Source organism: Myotis brandtii, unplaced genomic scaffold, assembly GCF_000412655.1.
Source record: "Myotis brandtii unplaced genomic scaffold, ASM41265v1 scaffold185, whole genome shotgun sequence".
NCBI lineage: Eukaryota > Metazoa > Chordata > Mammalia > Chiroptera > Vespertilionidae > Myotis > Myotis brandtii.
The window spans coordinates 5,895,252-5,919,039 of record NW_005356870.1 but is presented as its reverse complement, the minus strand read 5'-3'; the positions used below and the strand labels follow the sequence as shown (position 1 = coordinate 5,919,039).

General features: G+C 47.8%; 1 protein-coding gene across 1 annotated transcript in view; it reads right to left on the bottom strand.

The window, feature by feature from the left end:
* The window catches only part of LOC102258102 (tyrosine-protein kinase SgK223), a 48,290-nt gene that overhangs the window by 23,823 nt on the left and 679 nt on the right, over nucleotides 1–23,788 (bottom strand). The window contains exons 2-3 of the mRNA XM_005864093.2: nucleotides 21,445–21,861; nucleotides 17,343–19,186 (exon numbers count right to left, since the gene is read on the bottom strand). Coding sequence (XP_005864155.2) covers nucleotides 17,343–19,186; nucleotides 21,445–21,732 — 2,132 coding nt within the window. The 5' untranslated portion in view covers nucleotides 21,733–21,861. The remainder of the gene's footprint in view (nucleotides 1–17,342; nucleotides 19,187–21,444; nucleotides 21,862–23,788) is intronic.

Sequence of the window (23,788 nt, the reverse complement as noted above, 5' to 3'; positions counted from 1 at the left end):
TCCAATGTCTATCATAAAGAAATGGTTATGTTGTGGTATAATCTTATAATGGAATCTTTTATAGCATTAAAAAATAAATGTACTCAATTTTAATGTACCAATATGAAAACTATTCTTAAAATGAGTATTACAAGAAGCTTTCAAAAGACTCAAGGATACAAGTGGTATTAAGTAGATATACCATTTATATACATTTTTAAAACAACGTTATATATTTTTTCTATGTCACATATATGCAATAAAGTGGAAATAATACTCATAAACTTCAAGTTAGTGATTACTCTGGGTAGCAAGGAGAAAATGAAATGGAAATTAGGTAAGGAGGGATTTTTCTACCGTACCTGTAATATTTTATCTTAAAAATCTAATATAATGGCAAAATGTCAATACTTGAAAAATCTTAGGGAGATACATGAAGTTCTGTTAAATGATTTTTTTGAACTTTATTGTATGCTTGAAATATTGGATAAACTGAAAATGAACACTTCTAGAAGCAACAAAAATCACTAGGGCCCGAATGAGCCCAGGGATGGCCACTCTGTTGACCTGTTGGTGAGCCTCCGAAGGAACACGGGGAGGACCCAGTGGGATTTCCATGAGGCTCCCCAGCGGGACAGGCAAGCTCAGTGAGGGCTGACCCATCACAGAACAGCCTCGTGGGTGAAAAAGGTTATTTCTCAGACCTGATAACTCTTCTGAGACTCTGGGGGTTAGTTCTTCTGCACTGAGTCTCTATGAGGGAAAGTCAGTTTTGAAGACTCACCAAGTGAATGCAGACAAAATAAGAGTATTCCTATGATTGCAGGATGAATTCTCCTCAGTTTTGAAGACTCACCAAGTGAATGCAGACAAAACCAGAGTATTCCTATGATTGCAGGATGAATTCTCCGCAGACTGTGTGTGTGTGTGTGTGTGGAGTGTGTGTGTATGTGTAGGGAAGTGGGGAGCCTCCTGGAGCAGACTTTGTGTGTGTGTGTGTGTGTGTGTGTGTGTGTAGGGAAGTGGGGAGCCTCCTGGAGCAGACTTTAGTAAATCTTAGTATCTAAGCCACAATTTCATGTTGTCATGGCTTCTGGGGACATTACTGCGGTTTCTCTATTAGAAGAGGCACAAGAAGCCCGGGATCCCACCAGGTAACGAAAACCCAATAGGCCTTTGGAATGCTCAGGGGTAAATGCGGAGGGAAAGGGGCGGCCCTTCTTAATAGCAAAATCTTGGGAGTGATGACTCTTGTGTGTGAGAGATGCATCAGAAATCTTCCTCCCTGGAAACCTGTGTCATCTGCACTCGTAAGAGAATTTAATCAGAGAATGAACAAAACCAATCAGATTTAAAAATGAAAGGAGAAGCTTGCCACCCCACTCGAGACTGACATCAGGCTGTTTTGTGTCTTCAATCTGTGCGTGGAATAGATTTCTTAAAAAAAAAAAAATCCCTAGAAAGGGCTTAATATTCCAAAGTCGACTCTCCTGGGTCCCAATAGATTCTTCTGTCAGACCTAAGGCCAAAAGGCAATCTGAATACACGCAAAATACACAACAAGGCTATACTTCGGTTTCTGAAGGGCACTTTTCCCTTGTTAATGATAGCTTGTTTTTCAAAAAACGGGCACAAACCATCTATAAGATGAAATCTGATGTCATGCCATTTAAGGAAGTGGTTTCAATGGGCTGCAACCACACGCTGCAGTCTTTCCTCTCTGGGTGGTGAGTAACGCTCTTATCGGGGCAGAGGGAATACAGCCCCGCACAGATGTCTTTGCTCGCGCAGAGTGATAAATGACTCGTTCTTGCTCAGACTTCCTTTCCTGCCTCCCCCTGTCGATTAGCCACCATCACGGGCGAGGAAGGTGACATGCCCGGCCGGTGGCACAGCGTCCTTAGAGACTCCGAGCCCTGCAGCTGCTGCCCAGTGTTTTCGGAATGGCTTTTCCCCCCATTGTCCTCAGAGAAAGGAGCCTGGCCAGTGTTCTCCACTCTGTATTGGGAGAAAGCTAGAAAAAAAAGATCCAGGCGGAAGAGCCATCTGCCAGACTTCCTCATTTGTAGGAACCAGGCTCTTCTAAAAATACCCCCGAGCTTTCGGCATGTCCGAAATTCTTAATGGAGGCCGGGCCGGTGTGTGGCAGGGGCTGTGCGGCAGGCTTCCCCTGGCTGCTAGAACCCTCACTCAGGAGTGCGATTTCAAGTGTGACCGGGGCGAGTTTTCACTGTCACTGCCCTCGCCTGGGGTTAGTCCGCAGACCTTGGGATTGAGCGCTTTTTGCCTCTGGAGCAAAATATATGAAAATCCGAGTAATGTCAGCGAGCAGTTTTAGACGAGCTCTTTAGACCCAGGCGCATGCATACCACCAAGTCTTTGGGCTGGTCAAGTTCACTGCTAAGTTTAGTGAGGACTCGCAGGAGAACTCTGAGGTAGCTTTGAAGGCATAAACAGGTTAGAAAATTCTATATACACTGAAAACATTACCCAGAAGAGAACAGGATGGGTTCAGAGGCAAATCAATCAGGTCACACCTAAATCAAAGAACGAGAGCTTCTTACCATCCTAGACTCCAGCCCGAGGCGCCGTCCTCACCAGCGTGGCCTCCCAGAGCCCGTGACAGGCCGGGCCAGCGACTGCAGGGTCCCGTGGAGCAGCCCCGAGGACGAAGGGCCAGCTGCAGAGGCAGCCCGAGTGCCTTGTCAGCCTGCTCTGAATCACACTCAGTTCCTCTCTGACTTTTCTACAAAATGCACTTCCTGCAAAATCACAGGAAGGTGGGGAAGGCTCTGCCGCTGTGACCTGCTGCATCCAGCCTCCAATGGTCGGACTGGGCTCCTTCGGAAGGAGGGATTCAAATACCCTCAACAATGCAGTGAGTTTCCCCCCGTTTAATCTCGACTATTTAGCCACATCCTAAAGTCAAAATCCTTAACCGACTCATGCTGAAGCACCAGGTCTGCTTGGTGAATAAGAGCTCCCTGTTTCAGACTTACGCCTGTGTCACCTGTAGCGTGTCCCCCGTCCTGTCTATCCTGAACATCATTCCAGGTTTTTCAACAAATAAACACTGACTATTGTGTGCCCAGCACCGTGTTAAGTGTTGGGGATACACCAGTGGGTGGAGCAGACACCATCCCTTCTAATTTGTCAAGCTCCTCGAAAAAAGTATACAGAGGGTTCAACCACAACTTCAGAAAATATTTGCAGCTTTGGGTAGAACATCCTGACTCAAAATCTGTCCAAAATACTGATCTCTCGATGCTGGCCGACCCTGAAGAGTCCCACCCAGAGCTCCTGTGGGGATTCTCAACCTCAGCCACCACACTGGATCAACCCAGGTCCTCCCTGGCGACAAAAACACACTTCCTTTGACAATCTCACTTTCAAATATCCCCTGCCCGCATTGTTTATCCATTAGAACACACGCCTAGATTTCTTGTTTGGAAAACAAATTATCACCCTTTTGGTTAATATACTACTACCACTTGCCCTCGAAAATCCTTCGCTCCAATTGGGCCAGGCGCTCATTGTCCCTAAAGCTCCCCGTGTTCCGCTCCTTTCCCCACGCTGACTCAGGAAACCATTCTCTCTCCCCTTCAAAGCATTTCCATCCTCAAGACTCAGGCTCAGTATCACTTACCTACAAATCCCTCTTGTCTGTTCCCTCTGGAGCTCACATTGAACTGCACCTGACTCACATCACTGCGCATTCAGTTAGAATCCTGGTGAGATTATTCTAATTGTCTCATGTGAAATAGGTTTGTTGTTACTACCCCCAAATTATGAACTGTTTCAGGAGCTGTGTCATAGCCAGGACATGCTGGAACACAGAGTCATTATCAAACGCTTCTTGCTTAAGTTTATCTGCCTCTGTTTCAATAACTCGGTGGCATCTCAGAGGATCAATGTTTCCTTTAAGAAAAAAATTACACTTGCCCAGCAAAACTTGCAAAAGGCAGGAACACTGAGCAAACAACAACCCCCAGGAAAGCTGGATGCAATAGCGGGATCCTTCTTCTATCTACAAAATACAGCAGTCCCAGAATATCCTGAACTGGCACAGAGCTTGTCATTTTTTTATTGTTGTTGTTGTTTTCTGGGACATGAGATGAGAAAAGCGGATAACTACACTGGACAGGTTTTCATTGCTTCTACCTTTGGTGTTCTTAGGTGACAACGCCAAGGGAATTATTTAGCAAGTGTCTAAGTACCACCTGAAAGGACTAAGAAGTCCAGTCTGCTTTGGGGCATCTTTCCCCACTGCTCTATCAGCTTTACGAAGATAGGAAGTCAGTTTCACTGTTGGTCAAATGACGTCTCTGGGGCAGGCCTATTAATTTGCATTGCAGTTAATGCACTGGTGACTGCAGGGCTCTACAAGCTGAAAAGCCCTTTGGTTCAACCTGAAGATGAATATGCTTTGCATTCAGTGGAAACCACTTAAAAACAGAACTAAAGCCATACTTATTTTTAAAGATAGAAAAGACACACACATTTCGATTGGTAGTAGTTGGTTTTGGTCAAGGATAAAAATGCTAAAATTGGTCAAATGGAAATGTGTAGGCATTTGCCTGGCTATATACAGATCTACTTTGGCATTGAGAGATACCAATATTTTTTAAAAGATGGCCTTTCTGGTCTCAGAAAATCAGAGTTGTTTATTTGTGGTCCCAGTCTGCATGGTTACGTATTTTCCTAAAGCAGCTCTGGGCTGCCTGGGGCAGGAGAGGGGACAGCAAATGTTTGGAGTTATCCAGGATGGAGAGGTTTCAGCTAAGGCTGAGCACAGGGAGAGGCAGCTGCTGGGAGCAGGTAAGAGGGCAGAAAACCCAGCAGCTCAATCCCATTACCCAATTCATACACTGTCATCTCTAATACAATCGCTTAACAATCATGAGTCCTCAACTTCTGGCCTGGAAAGTCAAGGAGGAAGCTCTTACATCTGTTCACACAAGGGGCAGATGGGATGAGAACATGAAAAGAAAGAGATGAATAACAAATGGAGGTACAGACAGAGCAGCTGCAATCCGAAAGGACACCCCCTACCAGCTGCCCAGCCCACAGGCCGGTTCTGTGTGGGAGGACCCTCAGGAGCCTTTGGGAAGAACAGCCAGATCATCTATCTTGGTGGAACCCATCAAAACCCATTTTGATCTGGGCCTGATCAAAATCCTTTTGTTTCTAGACTATTGGTTTTGGCAACTGCACTTTTAGAATTCTCTCTCTCTCCTCTTCTTAACAGTTAAGCACATGAATAACATCCCAGGTAGATTGCAGAGTCACCCAGGAAGCCCATGGATGCGGTGGTTAAGAGTGTGAGCACTGGGGTGCTGATGCCTGGGTTTGGGTCCTGCCTCCACTGCTTTTATGGGCTGTGTGCCTTGGAAAGGCTTTAAATCTCTCTGTACTTTTAGCTTCCCATCTATAAAATGGGGATAACACTACTTATGGGGCAGATAGGAAGGTTCATTGGGTTCACTGAGTTAATCTTTAACGAGTGCTACAAACAGCACTGGGTATATAGGTGTTAAGTTATGTACAAAGATGAATGTAGATGGATGGACAGATGGACAGACAGATGGATGGATGGACAGATGGTCAGATGGATAAAGAAAGAGAGGGGAACAGAAACAGAGACACCAAAAGGCAGAGACACAGAGAGGACTTCAGCAGCCTCCAGTAAATCCATAATTCCTTGTGTTACCTGCACAGAAGCCAAAAACAGCAGATGGGCTAGAGATTTCACTCTTTCCTGGTACCTCCACTTTTATTATGTCTTTGAGGAGACTCAAAGAAGAAAGTTAATCAAGGTGATGCTTTTGATCGCATGCATTATTCTAAAATAACAAGGAAGATTTGATTTGACCATCAACCAGACCTCACTTTGAATCTACATATTCAAGAGCTTGATAATTTCCAGTATAATCCCAGGTTCAGCGGCTGACATACTCCTCAAATGACCAGGTTGCTTAGCTCCATTATACAAAAATTTAGAAACAGAATAACCCCTTTTTATTATATAACTTGCCTCCCCCTACTGCAAAAGAACCTCCCATGATGTTTTTCCCCTTCACACTCCTCCCCATCCTCTCCGCCAACACACAGAAGGCTCTGGTGATCGACGAAACCAAAACGTTAGCAAGTTGTTATTCACCAACTTGGGACTTGCTGCTGTTCTAGTCCTGACCTATTCCTGTTGGAACCCATCCACCAAGATGATCTGTGCCTGACCAAAATCCTTTTGTTTCTAGACTATTGGTTTTGGCAACTGCACTTTCAGAATTCTCTCTCTCTCCTCTTCTTGACTCAGCAAATGCTTCAAGTGTACTTTGTTGACCCAGACCTTGACCCCAGCTATTTGGCTTAAGAAATACTTATATTAGACTTCATTACTACCCTCCTGGCTTGGAAGATTCAAGCTACTTGTAACAAAGCTACTAGGATAATCTACTTCTCCACCCCCACTCTGGTCCAGCCTCTTGCCCAATAAGGGTGGGGCTCCCTTCACACTCCCAGGACAGTTCTTCAGCACTCTTTCACCTACTCCTCAACAGCTCCATCTCCCTCTCCCCAGCCTTGGCTGAAACCTCCCCACCCAAATCCCCACACCACCAACCAGACCTCACTTAAGAAGGTTCTTGGACACCAGCTGTGAGTCTTACCATTCAACTCAATTCCATCATTATCTGTGTGGAGATAGCATTAGATCCCACAGGTTAAGGGCTTCATCCCACAAGACTGCCCTCCATTGCAGATAGCAAACTCAAGTCCGAGTTGTCACTGGTGCTTCTAACTGACCGGCTATAGAACTAAGGTTCCAAAAACCCCCTCCTTGAGTTCGATTAATATGCTAGAGCAGCTCTCAGAACTCAGAGAAAAAAATTACTTAAAAGGACATAACTTAGGAACAGCAGACGGAAGAGATGAATCGGGCAAGGTATGGGAACAGGGTGCGGAGCTTCCATGCCCTCTCCGAGGATGCCACTCTCCCCACATTGCCATGTGTTCACCAACCTGGAAACTCTCCAAGCCATGTCCTTTTGGGTCTTCTTGGAGGGTTTATCACATAGACAAGGTGACTAAATCATCGACCATTGGCAACGGAGTCAACCTCCCGTCCTTCCACCCTCCAGGAAGGTTGTGGGATGGGCTGAAAGTTCCAAGCCCCTCATCACAATGGCTGCTTCCCAGGAAACCAGTTCTACTTGTAGGCAGGTCCCAAAAATCACCTCATTAACATAATAAAAGACGCCTTTATGGCTCCTGGGGAATTCAGCACTTAGGAAATTACAAGGGTTTTAGGAGTTCTGTGATAGAACTGGGGAGGAAGACCAAATATGTATTTCTTATTATAAATCACAATGTCACACTGGGTCACTCCAAATATCTTCCACCTCCACTTTTGTACCAGGCAGTCCAGTGCTTCTCTAGGAAAGTACGCAACCACGCAGATGGGGGCCACAATGAATTCATGCTTCCTATCTTCAGGTAGCTCCTGGGGCTCCCCGGCAATCCTTGCACTTGCCCTCCCATTTTCCAAGGTAGCTACTCCAAACATTCATCACTTTTCTTGATATTCTTACTTCTTGCCTCGCTCAAGTAAATCCGCTCTCTCTCCATGATCCACAATATCTCTTCATGTTTGTATTTACTTTAAGTGCAGAGGTGAGATAACCATATGCCTCAATTAATTATACACTTTCAAGTTAACCTGTATTATTTTAATTTTTCTCTTCATCTCCATCTCTAATTCTTTCCCAATTTCCCACTCTCAGGTACTCATACTATATTTCCTTGGATATATACACTTGGATTTCTCCTTTAAAAATATGTATATGCTCAAAGTCACTAATCATCCAAGAGATGCAAATCAAAATGACAATGTGGTCCATAAAAGAAATAAGACTTTAAATAATGGATAATAGGTGTAATGATAGCTGTCATTTACTAAAATACTGGGTCCAAAAAATTCATGAATTAGTCATAATCACTCATTAAAATTCATGACACATTCATAATTACTCATTAAGAGGAAACAAAACATTTTGGCATGATAGTCAAAGCTGTAATCAAAGAGGATGACCACCTTCTGCCAAACACTTTGCTTAGAGCCACCTGGCTGGACAGACCACAGGTCCTCTCCCAGATATGGAGCTCTGAAATTAGTACAGGGAGCACTTACTGACCGCCGATGATTTTGCATTATAGATGGTGTTAGGTGGGAGAGAGCCCAGGATCAGATACATGCAGACATGTGACGAGATAATGGACTCCTCCTGGCATTTCTAACAGATCAGCATGCCAGACACAGATACCGGCTTCTTCTCCCTGAATCCACATACCCCCACACAGATACTGACTTCTTTCTGAATACCCCGCCCATCCCCTGCAGCAGAGAATTCCTTAGTTGAATGCCCTGATGATCCCTGCGGCAGCAGAGAATACCTCAGCTCATGTCCCCGCCCCTCACCCAACCGCAGTATAAAAAAGCGCCCCCTTCCCTGTTGGGGTGAATCCACGTGCCCTGTCCTTGGGGATATGTGGGTCTCCTGGGGACGCAGTATAAACTTTCCTTCCTTCCTTCCTTTTCTTATCAACTCTCTTTATTTCCTTCGCCGCCTCCTGAGCCACCTAACCTAACAGATGGTAAGTTTTAGACTCTAGAGCTGGACTGGCAAATAGTCAGCATATGCATCTGCACTCCACTCTCGCCTAACCTGAAGACTGCTGATGGCTTACAGCAAGCTTTCTTGCAGGGTGGACACATGGCCACACCCACTGACTAGAATTGGTTCTGGAGGATGCAACCTAACTACCCTCATGGTTTAAAAATGTGCAGTCACAGAATCTTCCTTCTCATCTGCACCTATTAAGAACTAGAGGCTTGGTGCACAGATTTGTGCACCGGTGGGGTCCCTTGGCCTGGCCTGTGGGGATCAGGCCAAAACTGGCTCTCTGATATCCCCGAGGGGTCCTGGATTGCGAGAGGGCACAGGCAGGCCCAGGGACCCCACCAGTGCACTATTGGGGCTGGGGAGGGACTGTGGGAGGACTCCAGGGTGTGTCAGGCCCATCTCACCTAGTCCTGATTGGACAGACCCCAAGCTAACCTACCGGTCAGAGCATCTGCCCCCTAGTGGTCAGTGCACGTCATAGCGACTGGTCAAACAGTCGAACAAACGGTTGGACACTTAGCATATTAGGCTTTTATTATATAGGATTATTTAAGTGACAGCCCACTATATAAGTAATATATCTTCAAAGTTACATTACTTACTAATATGTCAATTTAGCTAAACTATTCTTGCATTTATCCAATGTCATTGTATTTTTATTCATTTGACTGTTGAAAGGAGCTTCTGAAGAGCAGGAGCCATTCTGCAGGGCTTTCTACAGCTCAGGGCCACACAGCGGTAACACCGCCAATGATCTGCTAGGTTTCTGACTTCAGCTTTTATAGCACATGCATTAGTGGGCATGAAATGGCTAAAAAAAAACCCAAACTGCTGGGAAGTCAGGGAGGTCACTTGATAGTGATAGATACTAAAATTAACTGGAGAGTACAACATCTGAGTAAAAAGGGAAGGATTTTTTTTTAAAGTTGTCTTTGATCCAGAAGTTCCCCTTCTCCCCCAACGAAGAACGGGTGTTTATGTAAGTCAGCTGTTAGAGAAGCACAGGGCATGAGCTGCCCAGGGCACGAGACAGAAGCCATCTGAAGCAGGGAACTGTTCAGAGTTGTATGGAAACAGCAGGAACACCCTTAATGCCCAACATGTTCAGGGATCTGCCCAAAAGTCAATAAAAGAATAATGAGCAATTTCAGCACAGAGGATGAAGACGGATCTTAAACTCTGAGAGTCACCAGCTGTAGAAAGGGCTGCTGAATATTCTTTGCAGTTGGTTTGTCAACCCTGATAGAAGGAAATGAAAATCCTCTCATGAGCAACAAATTATTTGCAACACAAATAGAGCAAATTTCTCACCGATTGGTGAGTTCCACACCCAGAAAGCGGGCTGGCCATTCCAGGAACAAAGTCCCTCTGATCACATGAGGACAAAAGGGGCTTGATCATATGGCCCAGGTGTGTGTTCTCCAACCTGCCTCAGAAAACACGGAAAATCTGTTTTCAGAGAAGCAAAACCACACCCTAGAATTCCTTGCAACTCACTGGTGGGGGGAAAAGAAAAGTCCTTAGGTGATTACTACCTGAAAGGAACATTCTGTGGCAAGAAAGGGCTGGCTCCACACACCTGCTCAGCTTAAAAAAATAATAAGAAAGAGAGAAAGAGGGAGAGTGAGCCAAGTAAGAGCCTAGTAGCAAAAGTGAAATGTACAATCACTGGAGAGTAATTAATCCTTGAAAGGATGCATTGTGCCCACATGGCCTTTACCCACCTTGAAGCATTAATAATGATTAACCTCAGCTTCTTTAACTGAAGGTGACAATGTTCTATTGGGCAAGGCTAGCAACAGAATTATAATGGGGTGTCCAGTGAAAACTCTGTAGTTCACGCTGACCCCTTTTTTCTAATTCAACAACCCTTCCTTGAATACCTACTATAGCCCAGGCACAGTGCTAAGGTATCCTGTTGGAGAGTTAAAAAAAAAAAAGTATGAAACATGGTCCCGTACACCAAGGAGTTTACAAATGCTTGAGGAGATACAAACATGGATCCAATTTCATACAATACAAGACACGCTGTTTTAACCACGAAACCAGGCATGAACACAGCAGCCCTGGGGCAATCAGGAGACCTGGGTTTCAGAAAGAAACTTTGATACAAGTATTGAAAGTTACTGTTCCTTTCTTGATGTGCAAAGCATAAGGTTAGGTACTTTTGGAGAAACTGAAATAAACAGGGAGCGGTCTCTGTCTACCACTACCTACTTAACAAATATTTCTTGAGCATCTATTTTGTGCCAGGCACCAAACAGGATATTATGGAATTACAGATGGCTAAGCATGCTCTTTATCTTTAAGGAGCATCAGGCATTTTTTTTCTTTAATAAATGGTTATCTATATGCCTGTGCTAAGCTTGATCTTGATCTTGGATCAGGTCAAAAGACAGTTAAAGGAAGGACTACTCCCAGGCAGCAAGCTGAGCTTACCTCTGCATTACTGAACAGAACAGAGAATGTGGTGAGAATTCAGATGCTATTCTAACAATCTCATCAAAGGGAATCAAAGCAGGGGTGAGCCTTTGGTGGTCATATGACACATCTGCTCATTTAATCACATCAACTCAGCCCTCAGGGACCTTAAGGGGAAGGCACTGGCTTTTCAGGACCTTGTACAAAGTGTAACAGAAAGTGGGCAATTAGTAGATATTGATGAATTAAAGAATCTCTAATCCCTAGCCTTAGCCATGAATGCATGCTTAAAAAATGGGGAGAATGTCATACATATTTTAATATACTACTTTTCAACTCAGTGATTTCTTTTTTTAAATTACAGAATAGAAAGATAGGAATCAATTTTAACTCTCAGTGCTATGGCATCATTAGATGGCCAATGTTTTTAGGGTCTATCCACAAGCTCATGGGAAGAGGCCAACTATTAGTTTGCCCCTGGTATGGAACAGAACAGAAAGTGGCATTGTTGATACCCATGTGTGGTGGTGGGCGTGGGGGGTGGGGTGAGGAAGGGAGATTCCCCCCTGAAGTGCGCCCAGTACTCACTGTGCCCTGGGCCGACTCAACCTCCTCCGACTCATTTCAGTTTTGTCAAAAAGGCTAAACATACTCAGAGAAGGGTCTCTAAGGCAGTGGTTCTCAACCTGTGGGTCGCGACCCTTTGGGGGTCGAATGACCCTTTCACAGGGGTCGCCTAAGACCTTCAGAAAACACATACATATTGTTTTTGTGATTAATCACTATGCTTTAATTATGTTCAGTTTGTAACAATGAAATTGGGGGTCACCACAACATGAGGAACTGTGTGAAAGGGTCGCGGCATTAGGAAGGTTGAGAACCACTGCTCTAAGGGCATACAGTGCTTTCTAATACAAACTGTGCTTTTCAAATGCCACATGGGAATCCCATTACGCACCAAGGCTCTGGGATTTCCTCGGAAACTGCTGCCATTGCCTGGCAATCCGCTACCGTAGGCAGTGCCACGAGAGTCGAGGAGCATGCGGAGCTCTGATCAGATTGGACACGGGGTCTGGAGGCAACTACCCACCTCACTCACTCACTCTGCGCCCACCCTCGGGGCTCACGCTGAGAGAGCTGCTCCCCAGAGACCACACAAAGAAGTCGGTCCCATTTCTCTGGTTAGCACAGTGGCCACTCCCATGGCCAGAAAACAGCTGCATCTATGACTCTGTCACCACCTGCCTGCTGAGGAGCAATGTGGGAGGGAGGGAGGGAGATTAAGAGTGACCAAAAGCCCAAGGACAGACTCAGTCTCTGCTCCCAGAATCCCCCCCAGCGGCGGAGAATGTGGTTAAGCGGTGGGTGAAACGTACAATCAACAGGAGTGACAACTGCAAAACAAGGTCGTCACCCCTCATTTTCTTGGGGAGACTTTTCTTTCTTTTGATCAGTCTCACAGGGGCCAGACTGGTTGGCAGCTACAATCCCATAAACTTGTCTTATTTCTCATTCACCTGTCATCCTCTAATTCCACCTCTGAGCTCAGGCCACCTTCCTAATTGGGGGTTTCTTTGTGAGATGTTTGCGCTCATCAGATGATTCCCCCGCAACTGACCTTGTCACTCAAAAGCCGTACGTCATTTCAAAACAGGTTTGCAGCTCAGAAGAAACAAGGGGAGAAATAAATTTGATTCTTGTGCATTTTAATTATTTCCCCAGGCACTTCGGCTCTCATTAAATTGCCTTCAGTCTTTGAATGTGACATTTAAACGAAGCAGCCCACACTTTTTTCCTGCAGGTTCTGGTTTTCTAACCAGCAGTACTTGTCACTCCTGACCTTCTAACCCCACTCCACATTGGAGTAGGGGTGGTCCTGAGGGGTTCGAGGGGTCTGTCAATCTAAGTAGGTAAGCGCTGGTGTCTGCAGGAGGTTGCCTTGGCAGCAGCAGGTGCGGAAGGATCCAGACTCTGCCTTGCCTGCCCCGGAGGAGGGCTGGGCACACGCTGAAGCACCTTCTAAAGTTAAAGCGCTGTCAACGCATCAAATGAGCGTTGAGGGCCTTTGTCGTGCATGGCATTACCGCAAGGGGTTTCTCAGCAACCCTAGTGGGAGTTTCCAGAGGACAGGACCTCAGACAGACAGGTAAGTGACTGCCAAACAGTTAAAACAAGACCACAGGAAAACCAAGTCATTCTCAACATCCATTTCTTTACCTTCCAAGTCAGAGTCTTGTAAAACAGGACCACGGGCAAACCAAAAACCATTCTCTGTACTTTCCTAATGGCCCTAGAGAGCAGATGGATCCAAGGAAGTGTAAGTGACACTGCCCAGCACCAGGCAACCCCTTGCTCAGAACTATGTAACTACCTATTATTTGCCTGTGAAATCTTTGTTTCTTTGGTTGAATAGATAACTAAGTGTTATTTCACAGTAACCTATGATCCTATTTGACTAATAGGATCATTAGTTTTAAAACCTTTTGCTATTTTTAAATTTCCCCAAATCAAATTCCAAATGAAGTCTTTTTGACCTCAAACTAACTTGGGATTTTGTAAAAGGCTCCTAGAATATCTCAAAAGATTTTTCTCTCTTCTCATAAAAAGGGAGATGTTACACTAATCAGGCTCATCTGATATGTTAAAATACATAGGAAGTATTGTCAAATCAGAAGTAATACTAAGCTTTCTTTATGTTGTATTAGTGTAAGTATATGTTATAAGCATTCTAGAAGTTATCTGAAATTCCTAAAGTCTAGTATGTTCTGGCATAATGTTATAAAATGTTGCATGTTAAAGGAATGACCAAATTTCCTCGTCAATTCTATTATAATAAAAACTCTCACCAGATCTTCAATTTATAGTTACTGTTTTACTCTGAAGGTTTATCAACATGTTCCTGCAAAGTGCTTTATCTTCAAGGAGATTCATGGAGGGGACCTTTGACAAATGCACCATCCTGATGACTCTGCGATCAGGTAGCAGAGTTGGATGGGAATTTCCAGAACTAATTAAGATAAAATTTAAAAAGCTGGATTAAAAAGGACAAGAATTAATGACATGGGACTGAATGAACTGAGGAGGATGACTATAATTTTTATCCAAATTCTGGACTAAAAGGAGAAGCACCTGACATTGATGTAGACCATTTCTTCCCAAGATGCCAGACCAAGACTTCCTACTTCAGCTAAACATGAAACCTTACTTCTTTTTTTAAAAATATATTTTTATTGATTTCAGAGAGGAAGGGAGAGGGAGAGAAAGAGAGAAACATCAATGATGAGAGAGAATCATTGATCAGCTGTCTCCTGCACATCCCACACTGGGGATTGAGCCCGAAACCCAGGCATGTGCCCTGACCGGAATCGAAACCTGACCTCATGGTTCATAGGTCGATGCTCAACCACTTTATTTTCTTTTCTTTTCTTTTTTTCTTTACTCTGTCATTGGCCAAAGTAAAAGATAATGCCATCACCTGTATGCCACACCCTTGGTAAGGTGGATAACCTCTGGAATTCAGAAAACTATTTATTGCAGGCTAGGAGGAAACCTAAGTAACTCCTGGTTTGAATGAGCAAACGCAACAATTCCTGCAAATGAATCCATTAATAATGCCACCTTCGTGGAAGTGGATTGTGCCTGATAGGATTTACCCTAAAAAACTGTGAGCCCGAAGTTGTAACCTGTTATTACCAGCAAAAACAAACAAAACAAAACAAAACAAAATAAAAAAATAAAAACCAAAAAGGATCAATGAAAATTTCTAGAACTACTACAGAGCGGTAGCTGAGAGTGGCGCTGATGCCTTAAATTTTGATCACATCTCTCAAACGGAGAATTTGATCAAAAGGAAGGAATTGTTAAAAAGAAACAATAAACAATAGGCCCAAAATGGAGTCACTTTTGCTAAGCCCCACCAAGACTTAATACTTAATCTAATTGCAACTGTAGCCTCTCCCAAGAATAGAATTTTAACCCTATCAGTCTGGGACTTCTGGTCAACCCTAGTGAGGTCATCTGCCGGATAAGACCCCCTGCCTTCCCTAAGGCAGTGGTTCTCAACCTTCCTAATGCCGCGACCCTTTAATACAGTTCCTCATGTTGTGGTGACCCCCAACCATAAAATTATTTTCGTTGCTACTTCATAACTGTAATTTTGCTACTGTTATGAATCGTAATGTAAATATCAGATATGCAGGATGTATTTTCATTGTTACAAATTGAACATAATTAAAGCATAGTGATTAATCACAAAAATAATATGTAATTATATATGTGCTTTCCGATGGTCTTAGGCGACCCCTGTGAAAGGGTCGTTCGACCCCCAAAGGGGTCGTGACCCACAGGCTGAGAACCGCTGCCTTAAGGGAAGGTGACCTTGCCTGAAATAATCCACTCTTTTAACTTCCTTGTCTCACCCTGTTTCTGCCTATAAAAACCTTCCATTTTATACAGTTCCTTGGAGCACCTTTCTATTTACTAGATGGGATGCTGCCCGATGCATGAATTGTTGAATCAAGCCAATAAGATCTTTAATTTTACTTGGTTAAATTTTTGTTCTTTAACACATTGCTATGGCGACTGGGGTTTCTTCCAGGCCTATGATTCTTAAATGAGAAAATTTTAGTTCCTTCAGGCTCGTTTCTATGGGGTGTGGGTGTCCCTGCTACAGTCAACAGCTTCTGCCTACATACTAACTAACCTTTGCATTGGATCCTGTTCATCTCATGTGAGCCTTTCAACAAATGGGGCGATAAAACTATTGTTTTTGTCATCCTGTTTTAGAGAAGAGTAACCTGGAGGCTCAGTCATGGCCAGTGGCTTGTTCAAGATCATTCAGCCCACAGGTGAGACAGATGCAATATGAACTTGGTTGCTGACGCCAAAGCCGTGCTTCTCACTCACCTGCCCAGGCCTGAGGCAGAGAGATACAATGCCCACGCTTCACTCTCATGCCCTGCTCACTTCTCATGCCTGCTGACGTGCCCTCTGTGTTTAGGAACACAGACTGGAGCCAGACTGCCAAGTCCAGCTGTGTAATCTTGGCAGATGACTTTGGCTCTATCCCGTTCTGTCATCTGTAAATTGGGATGGTGATTCCTACCTCCTAGGGCTAGTCTGAGGGTCAAATGAGTTAATATGTCAAACTCCCAGACCATAGTAAACACCATATACATGGGAGCGCCTCTTACCTGCTGAACCTCTCATTCATTTAGGGAGTTAAAACTGTAACCAAGGAGAGTCAACCATCCCCCGAGGACCTGGAGGACGTCTACCTCGCATGGCAGGTGGCCAGTGCGATGCCAGAACAAAGCAGTGGTCGTGGAAAAGCGCCTCACAGCCTCGGATACCTTGACGTTCAAAGGCAAGTGTCACAGCTGCGTCTCTCTGTGGTCAAGTCCCTACTCCTGACGTCAACCCAGAGGCGCATGAGCTGACACAGAACCACTGGAAACAGCCTGACTATATAAAGTCTGTTCAGAAAGACTATAATTAAAAAAAACAAAAACAACAAACAGCACGTTTCTCCTTTTCCTGATAGGAATCATTAATAGAAGGAAAAAGTTCCCCCTAAAATTTAAATTCCGTGAGCAACTCAATACCTTTAAAAAGGCATTTAATATTTTGGGGCCTCTGAAAGGCACTTTAAAGTGGCAGGAGACCGCAGTGAAACAGTGGAGAAAGTTGTGAGTTTCAGCAAGCTAAAATGAAACTGCTTTTTTTTTTCTTTAAAAACCCACATCTGAGGGCTGCGAACCATGCGCAGAGCGTCCTACTATTCTGCTTTTGGGCCCGAGGGAGGCCTCACTGCCACCGTGGTAACAGTTCCTGCCGCACACACTGGCACTGCCCCTTTGCTTCCCCAAACTCTGGAGCGGAGCCTCCTTCTCTCACGTGTTTCAGTAAATGGAGAATTTCAGAGTTTCCCTGAAGAAGCCCACGGAATATACTTCAGAACGATAGGGAGAAAAAGAGTCCCACAGTATAAAATCATGGGCACCAGGGGAGAGCGACAGCTTGGCAGCACTTCTTGGAAAAATGGATTCCAAATAGCCAATCCCAAGCAGGGCACTGCTTGTGGGCTTGTTTGTTGCCCACAAGCATGAGCAACAGCGCTCAGAAATGTACATAAGGCACGAGGCTGGGCAGCCGCTGGTCCTGAGTGTGGGACTCAGAGCCTGGGCTGAGGCCTCGAGCAGGTGGAAAAGGTTCGGAAGAGCCTTCTGTCCCACCCGGTGGGTCACAGACACTCGGACTCACCTGGACTTTGGAGGTGGCGGAGGAGGTGAGAAGGCCTCAATCCCATGTCTGTCCTTGGGGAACTCAAAGGCAAAAGAGGCCGATTTGCTCATCCCAGTCCCCGCTTTGTCGTTCTGCCCCGAGGCGCGGTCGGTGGGGCAGAGATGGTGCCAGGTAGAGGAGCTGGAGGGGTCCGCGGTGCCCTTCGCCATCGTCTCTCCTCCCCAGCTTTGACTCAGCAGGTTCTGCTCCACCTCCTCCTCTTCCTCTATCCGGCACTGACGGCTCCAGGCCCCAGTCTGGTACCGGGGCCGCCTCTGGTCCGCGACCGAGGCAGTGGTGGCAGGTGGGGGACACTTGGCAGAGTCGTGGTTGGTGACACCGTTGGCCCGGCAGGAAGAAGCAGGGTCGGCAGGGCACCGGGACGAAGGCTGGGGCCCGGTGCTACCGCCCGAGCTCCCTTCGCTGAGGTCGGACAGTGGGGAGGGGGAGGGTGACACCGGGGACCCTCCGGGGCTCCCCTTGGACAGCTTGGGAGGAATGGCAGGCCTCCCCTTGGGGACGTTCTGGCTCGCAGCATGATGGTGGCCTTCCCTGGAGCCCTTCCCCTGCCCAGCTGACGTCTCCTGGTCGCCTGCTCCGGAGTCCTGGCTCACCGACGGGCGTAGCCACTGCACGCCCACCGCAGAGTCCGGGCTGCTCAGGTAGATGGTCCGGTGGTCCTCCTTCGGGGAGGCCGCCATGATGGTGATGGTGGCCGCCACCTTGGGGCCCACATCGGGGCCTTCCCTGTCCCGGCTACCGCCAGATGCCGCTTTCTGAGTCCAGGTGCTAACCATCCTGCCCTGGCCGTGGCCCTGGCTGGGGCCAGCTGTTGGCTGCTCCGCCTTGCCCTGTGGCCTAGAGGGCACCGGGACAGCCTTCTTCCTCTTGGTGCTCTCGGCATAGATGGGTTCGGGCTGCACAGCCTCCCTGGGGTGGGTGGGGGGCTGGGGCTCCCCAGTCGGCCCAAGGCACCTGTTAGAGGCCACCGCGTGGCAGCCGGAGTCCTGCTGCTTTCCCGGCACAGGCTCCTTCACGAGGGAGCAGTAATCACTCTCAAGATGGGGGGCGAAGGGGCTGCTGGCGCCGCTGCTGGCACTGCCGCAGGACAGGCAGTCCGAGGAGCTGGCCACCTCGGAGGGAGGGGACAGCTTCCGGGGGCCCGGGTGGGGCGGGGTCTGTGCGGGGCCCTGGCCACAGCACTCCCTCGGGAAGCCGAGCACCTGCTTCACATCCTCAGCCGGCCCCCCACACATTCCCTGCTCCCAGCACGTGGGGGAGCGGTCCCCTCCGCCGGGTCTGTGTCGGGGCCCCTCGCCCTGGGAGGTGTCCTTGGCAGCGGGGCTCCTGGGACAACAGTCCAGGATGGAGCAATATTCTCCCCCTTCGCTGTCCCCGGAGGGTGAGCACCTCTGATCGCTGTCATCCTCAGAGGGCAGGGACTCCCGCAGGGGCTGTGGAGAGGGGTGGGTCCCAGGGTCCTTGGCATAGCCAGGTGTCGTCCTGCTGCCCAAGCCAGCGAGCTTCTGGTGGCGGCTCTCCTGGGCGGAGGTCGGCTCTTGGTGGGGAAACGTGGGTTTTCCTTCTCGCCCAGCCTTCTCTTCGGGGAAACTCAGCGGGTGGAAGGCAGTGCTCCGCTCCCCCCGGGCCCCTGGGCTGTGCAGGCCGACCATGGCATACACCGGTGAGCAGCGAGAGTGGCCATCTGCGGGGGCAGCCGGGACAGCAGGCTTCTGGACGCCTCGGAAGCTGCCCAGGCAGACCATCGGCGCGTCTTCCTGCTTCGGGAAGGGCAGCTTGCTGGGGGCCCATCTCCAGATGTCCTACACAGCCCCAAGGTGAAAACGGACATTAGACCTCACCAGAGAGAAAGGGAGAGAGAAACTGTGAGAGGGACGTGCCACGACCTTGCAGGGCAGAGGCTGGGCAGCACGCCTACCTCCCAATCTGCCCGCAGCCCCCCATCGTTGCTGGGGCCCCATGCAGCCACTGGTCTTCCCAGACACTGAGCTGCCCCGCCCACTTTGGTCTGTCATTCTTTGGGCTTAGGTCTGTGAAGCAGGGGAAAAATATCACTCTAAAAAAGAACATTTTGCCTTTCCCCTAGAAACTGCCGGATGAGGTTAGTTCTCCTACGGGCTTTGAAAATAGACTTTTGGATTTTGTTTAATTTTTTGTTTGTTAGTCTTTTGATAACCATGCCATGTGACATTCCTAAAGAAGCCAAAGTTATAAGGCTTTTTAAAACACCTTGGGTGAGTGGCAGGGGCAGGGGCGGGAGGGTGCTTTCTGGGATGAATCGTGTCCAAGAGCTGCCAGTTATAGGCAGCGACCTCAGCCGGGGCCTGCCCAGGTGGCTGGAGTACTTGAACTAGGAAGGTGAACTGGACATTCTCATCACTGAAGTCACTGTCCCCTCCTTCTCTACTTCTAAAGTTCCCCGGACCCCCACTTTTAGCATCAGCTTCAGAGTAGGCCCTGCATTCCAGCTCTTTTCCAAGATGATTCTGAACAGAAAGCGTCCCTGGCTTATGTCTGTGAAGGGTGACCTGGTGAATGGACATGACCAGCTTGCCAAAAATGGAACAGCCCTGCGGGGACAGGGAGCTCGGTGCCACCAGAGGAGATGCCTTTACACAACTGAGCCTCCCTCCGCGGGCTTACCTCTGACCTCTGACTTCCCAGAAGCTCCCACACCCTTCCCGGTCCCCTCACTAGGATGTTTTGGGAAAACTAAAACAGGCAAAGAGGTCACAGAGTTCGCAAGCAGTTCTTAAGACACGTCCCAGACGTCCAGCTCCGTAGACATGTCTGGAGCAGGCTGTCCTATCCATGCCCTCTAAATAATTATGCCTTTGCAAGCACTCGCTGTGGAATGAGCAGAACGGTCTACTCTCTAGGGATGGAACTGTTTTACTTAGTGATCCTAAGTCAAAGCTGGTAAAAATCCAAGCTTCACAACTGGAAATATGAACATTGGCTGGGGATGGGATATTAAGGAACTAGAGGCCCAGTGCACGAAATTTGTGCATGGCGGGGGTGGGGGGTGGGGAACCCTCAGCCCAGTCTGCACCCTCTCCAATCCAGGACCCCTGCCTACCTGATTGCCCCTAACTGCCTCTGCCTGCCAGCCTGATCCCCTTAACTGGCACGAAATTTGTGCATGGCGGGGGTGGGGGGTGGGGAACCCTCAGCCCAGTCTGCACCCTCTCCAATCCAGGACCCCTGCCTACCTGATTGCCCCTAACTGCCTCTGCCTGCCAGCCTGATCCCCCTAACTGCCCTAACTGCTCTCCCTGCTGGCCTGATCGCCCCTAACCGCCTCTGCCTCGGCCCCCACCACCGTGGCTTTGTCCGGAAGGACATCCAGAAGGATGTCTGGTCTAATTAGCATATTACCCTTTTATTAGTATAGATTACTGCTAATATTTTTAAGTGTGATAATGGTATTGTGGTTACAGTTTTTAAAAGATTTCATTTTTTTAAAAAGATGGACCAAAGTGAGGCGATGACTGGGTTTGCTTTAAAATCATGGGAAGGGAGGGTGAGGGGTAGAGATACAGCAAGATGGGTCATAAGTTGATGACTGTTGATACATGCTACATCATGGTGGATGCATGGAATTCATCAGGCAATATTCTCCTTGTGTACACATTTAAAATGATCAATTAAGCCCTAGCTGGTTTGGTTCAGTGGATAGAGAATCGGCCTGCGGACTGAAGGGTCCCAGGTTCGATTCCGGCCAAAGGCACATGCCTGGGTTGCGGGCTCGATCCCCAGTAGGGGCGTGCAGGAGGCAGCCAATCAATGGTTCTCTCTCATCATTGATGTTTCTATCTCTCTCTCCCTCTCCCTTCCTCTCTGAAGTCAATAAAGAAATATATTTTTAAAGAAAGAAAGAAAGAAAGAAACAGAAGGGAAGGAGGGCAGCAGTCAGGAAGGAGCGGTCTCGGGACAAGCTGACGGGCAGTCACCCTGCAGGAGTCTTGCTCTAATAGCCCTTCCTGGCTGCCGGCCAGTCAGCAAGCGTTACCACAGGAGCAGGGCCTGTAAAAATGCCACAGGGGTGAGTCAGGCTCACCTGCGAGGCGTTGGGGCTCATGTTCGCCTCTGTACACACGTCGGAGGCATCGGAGCTCAGCATGGTGGGCTTCACGGCGATGGTGGGCTTGGAGTAGGGCGAGCTGTTCACACCCTCATCTTCCAGGCGGCAATGCTCAGGTCTGGGGGGCAGGCGAGGAGGAGGCAGGCCGCCTGCTCTGGGCTGGGGACAGGTGGGCGACAGCTGATGGTCGCCCCGCAGGCAGAAGCAGTTCTTGCAAGACCCGGGCTTCCAGATGTGCTCCACAAAGTCACTGCACGCAGACATCTTCAGGCTCTCGGGGTTCAGTCGGAGGGCCTGGTGTATCTTGGGTGGACAGTGCGCGGCTGGCTCATCCTGCACCCGGCTCTCTGGCGTGGTCTTGTGGGCGGCAGACGTGGGTCACAGAGCGACTTCCTGGAAAGGAAGAACATGGGTCTGATCAAAGACCTCCCCCCAGAGGACAGGCGCATTTCCACTGAGGGTCTGACTCTTTGGGGAGAAGAGGGGGAGGAAGGAGAAAAGGGGGAGAAAAAAGCTGACCATTAGTATTCCATTTATTCCCAGGCCCTCACCCGTTTCTCATAAGGCTCTTAGTCACTCTCTGGTGACGTGGCCTTATCAGAAGCTGTAAAAACTAAGCGCGACTCTGTTACGTGAGTAGAGAGCATAGTGACGTTTCAGTCCCTGACAATCCTGAGCACCTGGAGGCTGGGGGCAGTCAAGCAGAAGAAATCCCATGGAGGAGAAGCCCGTTATCTCATCCAGGCATCCCTGCCACTAGGGGTCCAGAGCAAATGAGGACTAAGAAGCATAACAGCAAATAAAACCAGTGGCTTCCGGGGGATAAGCCACAATTTTTAACCAACTATGTGAGTGGGGAGGCAAGTCTGGGCCCCGAGATCAGGCTCTCCTCCTTACTTGAGACCAGGCAGAGATGGACGGGGTGAGAAGGGGGAGAGCTGTGGTGCCTGCCTGCCCCCCCCCCCAGGGGACCCTTGTCAGGAGGTCTGGCATCCTGGGAATTTACAGTACCTCCCTCCCCCTGCTTCATATACATCATTCAACCCGGTGCTCGTGTCAGCCAGGCTGAAGCTGCAGGCCAAGGGGAGAACAGACAGAAATGCATAAGCACCTGTGGGCTGGGGGTGGCAGGACAGGGTCCAAGAGAGGGAGGGGAGGATCACACAGTAATTCCCCCAGTGATAACCCTGGAGGTAAGGCAGCCAGCGGGCAGGGTTAGTTGCCTCTGAGAGTAAAACTGAAAGCAGAGCGTTTGCATCCCAGAAACGAATAAATTCACCATTGAGGAGGAGCTCAAAGGGCTGCAGATAGTAACCCATTAACCTGAGTAAAACCCTGTCAGGTAGCTTTATGCCCCTCATATAGACAGGAAAACAATGGCAACCACATAAACTAAGACCTGTTCCTAGACACATAGTTTGGTGGTTTTGGAAAAAGAACTTTGCTGGCAGAGCCTCAAAGCCATGGTCAGACTGGTGATGTTCAACCGGCGTTACCACAGGAGTTTTTAAAACACGAAATACCTGCCTGTTTAGTCAGGGGCACTGTCCTCTTTTCCCTTAGATTGTCAAATAGAAAAAATGACAGCAGCCAATACAACAATAGCCATCCGGTGTGAATGAGTCGAAATTATAGCTGCTTTTTTTTTTTCAGATCAGCAAATAACATATTTCTTGATGTGCCGCAGAATTTCAGTAATTAATAATTTCAATGGTTGAAATGGCTGGGTTAGACTGAAAGCTCCCTTTCCCTCATTTAAAGAAAATGACCTCCTCATAAGGAAGGTTCACGAGAAAATAATTGTTGAGTCTAAAGTGAACAGATTTCCATTAAATATGAAGGGTTTTGCCCTAAGGTTTGCTCTTCACTTTCTTCCCATGAGAATCTGCTTTGAGGCTGATGCTCTCTCAACTATCAACAGGACTAACCAGGTGGAATGAGCCAGGTGTCCCCAAGATCATTCCAGAATCTTTGTGGGAAGCGCTATCTTTCTGATCTCCCACACTCACCGGCAGGAGTGTTTATTCAACAAGGGCTGACGCTCAGTCTGCCTCCTTCCCCTCCAAAGTTCACCTGGAAGCCCACTGCACCTTTCAGCTAAAGGAACACTCTGGAATAAAAGACAAATGTTGGTCTTTGAGCACCGGCTGTCTCGCATCCCTCCCTCTCAGATGACTGCAGGCTGGGCTCCTCTCGCTGAGTGCGCCCAAGCGGCAGGCTCATCCCTTGCCAGCTTGCCCAGAAGAGGTCACTAAGCTCCAACAAGCAGAGGAGGACGGCAAGGATTTTTCTTTCTCCTACAATCTCGGCTGCTAATTTC